The sequence below is a fragment of the Oncorhynchus gorbuscha genome, unplaced genomic scaffold, assembly GCF_021184085.1.
Source record: "Oncorhynchus gorbuscha isolate QuinsamMale2020 ecotype Even-year unplaced genomic scaffold, OgorEven_v1.0 Un_scaffold_6308, whole genome shotgun sequence".
NCBI lineage: Eukaryota > Metazoa > Chordata > Actinopteri > Salmoniformes > Salmonidae > Oncorhynchus > Oncorhynchus gorbuscha.
In genome coordinates this window covers 513-7406 of record NW_025749935.1, presented here as the reverse complement: position 1 = coordinate 7406, position 6894 = coordinate 513, and the positions used below count along the sequence as shown (strand labels likewise).

Genomic DNA, 6894 nt, shown 5'->3' with positions numbered 1-6894 from the left:
AGCAAGTCTGCCATATCAGCTGTTTTTATAAAATGCAGTAAATTATGCCGAATTAACTGTATAGCTGCTAGACGATGCTCAGCCTGGTCTCATAAACGTAAGTCTGGGACACTCAAATTAGTATGATATGTTAGGTTTGCTATGACACATGATTACTTAAGTCTGGGTGGATGGGTAGGCGTATAATGCGTTTGAATCTCATCACGGTTAGCTTTAGCAATTGAGCTAATTAGCAACTTCGACTACTTACTATTTATAAGGTACTTCACAACTACTTAACATGTTAGCTAACCCTTCCCCTAACCTTAACCCTTTAACCTAACTCCTAAACTTAATCCCTGACCTAGCCTAGCTAACATTAGCCAGCTAGCTAACGTTAGCCACCTAAACAGAATATGTAACATATTGTAAGTTTTGCAAGTTCGTAACATATAATACAATTTATAATTTGTAACATATTGTATGAAAGTGGTAATGGACATTCACAAATGAATTACATCCCATACGAAATGTAACATATCATACTAAATAGTGGTCTCGGATTGACGTACAGAATAATACTAATTACTCTGAGACCAGGTTGCCAGGCTCCGCTGATAGTCAGGTGTATTGGTGGTAAGGATTCACTCCATGGTGCAGAAAGGAAAGCTCTGCTGTCTGGATAGCTTTATGTAGGCCCTAACGGTATGTGGGCACTGTCTGTCACCCTTATACTGCAATTAATGGATTGTTTAATGCAGTGGTGTAAAGTACTTTAATGTACTACCGGTACTTAAGTCATTTTTTTGGTATCTGTACTTTACTTTACTATTTATATTTTTGCCAACTTGTACTTTTACTTCACTACTTTCCTAAAAAAAAACAATGTACTTTTTACTCCATACATTTTCCCTTGCACCCAAAAGTAAATGGTTCGATTCACACCCTTATCAGAGAACATCCCTTGTCATTGTCATGACTTCCACCGAAACTGTCTCCTCTTCCTGTTCGGGAGGTGCTAGGCGGTCGTCGATGCCGGCCTACTAGCTTCCACCAATCCATTTTTTCTTTTTCGTTTGTGTCTGTCTGTTTCTGACAACAGTTTTCTAATTGAGTTAATTAATGTGGGTTTATTAACCTCGTTGCCTGCTGTTATTTTGTGCGGAATATGTCTGTGTTTGTTCGGGGCCTGTGCTAGATTGCGCCACAGGCTATTCTAACGGTCGTCTGTGCCGTTGTGATTTATTTAGGAGTAGATTGGTTTTTCCCTCCTGTTGTCACTTCGAATTCCTGTTTTGTTGGGCGCCATCGTTGGGTTTGTTTCCTGACCAGTTTTGTTGCGTTTTGGACTTCCAAATAAATATTTTACTATTTGGACCTCAGTGCTCTCCTGCTCCTGACTCTTGCACCTACCTCGTCCTAGTGAGGCACCTTACAGTCATCCCTACTGCCTCTGATCTGGTGAAATCACTAAAGAGTGTTAGGGTATTCCCCTAGCCATCCGTCAATTTTTTTTATTGTGCCGTATGGTTTACTTAAAATAAGGAATTTTTACTATTGATACGTGTGTACATTTTTAGCAATTAAGTATATTTCAAACCAAATACTTTTAGACTTTTAATCAAGTAGTATTTTACTTGGTGACTTTCACTTTTACTTGAGTAATTTTCTAATAAGGTATCTTTACTTTTACTCAAGTATGACAATGAAGTACTTTTTTCCACCAGTGTAGTGGCTTTGCTGGAATGTATCTAAAACAATTTGTTGAGTTTGCCCCACCAAGATGTACATGTCACTGGCAGAGCAAACTAAAATCTCCCTGTTCAATATGAAAACAAAGAGACACGGAAATTACAATAGCTTCAAACTGAATGCTTTATTTTTTTGCAGGAAATGATTATATAATGAGATAATAAGCATTTAAAAGGATTCCATCCATCTCAATGAATAACCTCTGAAGCAAGATCATTAAGATCAGTGATTACTATTGACAGAAATAAAGTACTGAAAAGTATAGTTAGTAGTAGGTTTTAGAATGAAGGATTCTTATGAACTAATGTTGGGCATTCTCAAGCAGAAGGCTGTTCCAGAAAGAGAGATCAATGAGTTAGCAAGTGAACTTTAGACAGATCCCGAACGGCCATCAGACGCAGAGGAGAGGCTAAGGTGTGCACACCATGGTGACTCCAGACTTGGAGATGACCCAAAGACGGCCCAGGTCATAGGTCACGTGGCCCATGCGCATGCACATTGGGATATGGCTCCATCCGGTGCCCTCTGGTTTACTGGCTGTGATGCCGTCTCTGTGTTGAAGAAAGGGTTGAGGTTCATGTTTTAAAGCTTATCCATTTTTTTAAGTACATACATTTTTGGACTGTAATAATTGAATATAGCCATAGATTTTTGAAGAATATAACTTCTGCCTCTTGAGCTTTATTCAACCACATCAGAAGCTAAAATGTAAGCTTTTCCTCCATTGTTTGTAAACAATGTTATTGTAAACAAACCATGTATAGCTTTAAAAAACATGTTACATTTTTAAAAAACAAATAATTGATCTGTCTTTGCATCCGTAGCTCCATGTATGAATTAGAGAGTGGTTACGTTTCTCTAACTACATTCCTCAGCTGTTTACCAAAACAAGTGGTGGGGTGTCTGGGAAGTTGTTTTTATCCCAAACTGTAGCTTTACAGGACATCCCACTTTTACATACTTCATCTTACAATGTCTACACATGTCTTTATAAGTCCTATAAGTTTAGATCTGGTTATATTTGACTGATTTTATTTATGTATCTACAGTATTTTACTAGTTGTGTAAAGAGCTTCACAAAGCATGTACAGTAAGGATAATAATTATAATTAAAGGTATACCATTATTATACACATAGTTCAGTAGTAACCTTACCTGGTATAAACATGGCCTGCAGAGGTGACCCCAAAGACACTACCATCAGTTGCCACCTCAATCATGGAAAGCTTGCCGCCAATGTGACTCCACCCGTTGTTTTGACAGTCTTGATTCAGCTGGAAACAAACACATACAATCAGTGTTTTAGGACAATTGCAACAGTTATAATATGAAACCGTTTTAGGATAACTGAGGTTCTCCATCCTCTACTACTCTACTCCAGCTCTCACACTCTTTCCCAGATCTTACACTCATTAAGTAGATATCATCATTCTTGTTGACTGCCCAGCACCCAAAGGGTCCACAGCTGTAGTACTTCACAGCTCCTGGCAATCCTGTCCATGGAAGAGGTGATCCTGGACCCTTGTAGCCAACTGTGGCACTACGTGTCAGACAGAATGGAGTATCGTCCATGTTGGCCCCCACAATAAACTGTTCACCTCCAGCATCCAACTGTTTCAGAAGGCCTGAAGACCACAAAGACAGACAGACGGACAAGCAAACAAGGAGCACATATCTGTGAGTACTGCCAAATAACCTACACGTTTACAATTTAAAATGTTTTCAACAGCCTGATGGTATCAGGAAAGCTAAGAAGCAGGTGTCCTCTGGATAAATATTGAGTCATTCTCTCCACTAACCTGCACCTTGCACCCAGTTACCGGCCACATACTTGTAGATTGCATAGTCCTTGTTGACACCCCAGATCCCTGCTGGTCCTACAGTGATATGCTTCAGGGAACCAGGCAGGCGGATCCATTCATCACCTACCAGGTAGTAGGGGATTTGACTTGTGTCCGTAGCAACCACTTGTCCCAGTCCTGCATCGATCTGCATCAGATTCTTGATGTTTTCTACCTCCTGACAGTCCCAGGCTATGGAGACAAAGACATGAGGTGAGCACACAGACAACAAGTAGGATGACATTATGGAGCGAACTTGATGATCAATTCCAAGTTGATCAAGCATGTTTCAGATGATGGTAACGTACCATGACTGATGGTCAGGAGACATAGGACCAATAGGACGGCTGCAGTCGCTCTCATGATGTCTCTGTAGATCTACGGTATACGTTTGGTTGTAAACCAGACTTCAATTGACTTTGCACTTTTATAGTGTTGTGGAAAATATTGAATCAAATAATTCACCAATAGCGGAACTTGTGAATTTATTACAAAGTAACAGAGCCGAGCAATTCCATGGAACAACTGACTCTTCATTCTTAGTACTTGGCTTTTATACCTTCTCATCCTTACATAAGTGTCACTCCACTTTACGAATCTTGTTGTCTTACTTAGTTTCCATTCTCTTATTGGCTCAGACATTGGGGCATCGACTCTATTGGTGACGCGCCATGCACACTCCTACTATCACTAGCCTATCACTGTATAGCTAATGTTCCTGTCCAAAAGTCTATACAAGTTCAGGCCGGTGTTGTCTATGTATGAATAGCCCATATGAGTGTCCAAAAGCTGAAATAAATCCTTCACTCTACTATTATTCTGACATTTCACATTCTTAAAATAAAGTGGTGATCCTAACTGACCTAAGACAGGGAATGTTTACTAGGATTAAATGTCAGGAATTTCATTTCTCTTTAACAAATGATCCATGTGGACACCCCTTCAAATTTGTGGATTTGTATAAAATCAAGCAAACAGCCATGCAATCTTCATAGACAAACATTGGTAGTAGAATGGCCTTACTGGATAGCTCAGTGACTTTCAACTTGGCACCGTCCTAGGATGCCATCTTTCCAACAAGTCAGTTCATAAAATGTCTGTCCTGCTAGAGCTGCCCCGTTCAACTGTAAGTGCTGTTATTGTGAAGTGGAAACATCTAGGAGCAACAACGTCTCAGCCGCAAAGTGGTAGGCCAAACAAGCTCACAGAAGTGGACCTCCAAGTGCTGAAGCGCGCAGTGTGTAAAAATCGTTTGTCCTCGTTTGCAACACTCACTACCGAGTTCCAAACTGCCTCTGTAAACAACATCAGCACAATAAATGTTCGTTGAGAGATTCATGAAATGAGTTTCCATTGCCGAGCAACCGTTCAGAAGTCTTAGATTACCATGTGCATTGCCAAGTGTCGGTTGGAGGGGTGTAAAGCTAGCCGCCATTGGACTCTGGAGCAGTGGAAACGCGTTCTCTGAAGTGATGAATCCCGCTTCACCATCTGGCAGTCGGATGGCGGATGCCAGGAGAACGCTACCTGCCCAAATGCATAGTGCCAACTGTAAAGTTTGGTGGAGGAGGAATAATGGTCTGGGCCTGTTTTTCATGGTTCGTGGGTAGGCCCCCCTAGGTCATGTAGTGTATGTAAAGCAATTAGCCCTGTATGCACACTGAAACGGACCAAGAAGGTGGTGTATTTCAGGATGTGGTCTCAAGATTGTGCATCATGATAAACAGCCTGTTGTGTGTTTGATGTCTCAGGGGTTGGCTACTCTAACAAAAGATTCATACAGGACAAACAAACACTGTTTATCCATGCAAAGGCGACCGCAGTCTCTGGTCGCTTTGTCGTTATGGGGTATTGTGTTTGTAGATGTTGTTTTGTGCCGTCTGCTTTGCTTAATATAAGGAATGCAAAATGAGTTATACTTTTAATTTTGATACTTAAGTATATTTAGACTATTACTCAAGGACCATTTTCTGGGTGACTTTCACTTTTACTTCAGTAATTTTCTATTAAGGTATGTTTACTTTTACTCACGTATGGGTACTTTTTCCACCACTATCGGAGTATCGGTACACTATAATTATTATTATAAGTACCCTTCAAGATCAATTTCATTATAGATCCTGTGTAACACCAAGTAAATGCATTGTACTTATGCAGATTTTACATTCTCACGGTCGTCTTCTGACATATGTCTTATATACAATGACGTCCTACCAAAAGGCAAAAGGCCTCCTGCGGGGACGGGTGATTAAAAATACAAATAAATTAAATACAAATATAGGACAAAACACACATCCCAAAAGAGAGACAACACTACATAAAGAGAGACCTAAGACAACAACATAGCATGGCAGCAACACATGAAAACACAGCATGGTAGCAACACAACATGACAGCAGCACAGGGTACCAACATTACTGGGCACAGACAACAGCACAAAGGGCAAGAAGGTAGGGACAACAATACATCATGTAAAACAGACACAATCTGTCAGTAAGAGTGTCCATGTTTGAGTCTTTGGATGAAGATATTGAGATAAAACTGTCCAGTTTGAGTGTTTGTTGCAGCTCATTCCAGTCACTAGCTGCAGCAAACTGAAAAGACGAGTGACCCAGGGATGTGTGTGCTTTGAGGAATTTTAACAGAATGTGACTGGCAGAACGGGTGTGTATGTGGAGGATGAGGGCTGCAGTAGATATCTCAGATAGGGGGGAGTGAGACCTAAGAGAGTTTTATAAATAAGCATCAACCAGTGGGTCTTGCGACAGGTATACAGAGAGGACCAGTTTATAGAGTAGTGTAGAGTGCAGTGATGTGTCCATTGGTGGCAAATCTGAATGGTAAAGAACATCTAGCCGCTCAAAAGCACCCTTACCTGCCAATCTATATATTATGTCTCCGTAATCTAGCATGGGTAGGATAGTCATCTGAATCAGGGTTAATTTGGCAGCTGGAGTGAAAGAGGAGCGATTACGATAGAGGAAACCAAGTCTAGATTTAACTTTAGTCTGCAGCGTTGATATGTGCTGAGAGAAGTGCAGCCTACCGTCTAGCCATACTCCCAAATACTTATATGAGGTGACTACCTCAAGCTCTAAACCCTCAGAGGTAGTAATCACACCTGTGGGGAGAGGGGCATTCTTCTTACTTCACCACATGACCTTTTGTAACGTTCTCTTGTGGTGAAGGAGAGTCGGACCAAAATGCAGCGTGTAGATTGCGATCCATGTTTATTAAACTGAAGTAACACGAATCTAAATACAAACACTACAAAACAATAAACGTAGCGAAAACCGAATCAGCCTAATACTGGTGCACATAC

At 40.7% G+C, this 6894-nt stretch overlaps 1 protein-coding gene across 2 annotated transcripts; it reads right to left on the bottom strand.

The window, feature by feature from the left end:
• Window positions 1–1836: 1836 nt before the first annotated feature.
• Window positions 1837–4088, bottom strand: LOC124029423 (fish-egg lectin-like). Of its 2 annotated transcripts, none has more exons than XM_046341129.1 (5): window positions 3881–4088; window positions 3531–3764; window positions 3139–3356; window positions 2887–3005; window positions 1837–2282 (listed from the first exon to the last, which is right to left on the bottom strand). In XM_046341129.1, the coding sequence occupies exons 1-5, from the start codon at window positions 3933–3935 to the stop codon at window positions 2141–2143; spliced, it is 768 nt and encodes a 255-aa protein (XP_046197085.1). In that variant the 5' UTR covers window positions 3936–4088; the 3' UTR covers window positions 1837–2140. The 2 variants fall into 2 exon arrangements, with proteins under 2 accessions (XP_046197085.1, XP_046197086.1); XM_046341130.1 differs by having other exon boundaries at window positions 3531–3765; window positions 3895–4088.
• Window positions 4089–6894: the final 2806 nt, after the last annotated feature.

Excerpts from the sequence above, each read along its gene's own strand:
- LOC124029423 (XM_046341129.1), bottom strand. The coding sequence starts at position 3,935 with ATGAGAGCGACTGCAGCCGTCCTATTGGTCCTATGTCTCCTGACCATC. Across the intron at positions 3,765-3,880 it reads TCTCCTGACCATCAGTCATG|CCTGGGACTGTCAGGAGGTA; the intron begins GTACGTTACCAT and ends TTGTCTCCATAG. Across the intron at positions 2,283-2,886 it reads GCAGGCCATGTTTATACCAG|AGACGGCATCACAGCCAGTA; the intron begins GTAAGGTTACTA and ends TCTTCAACACAG.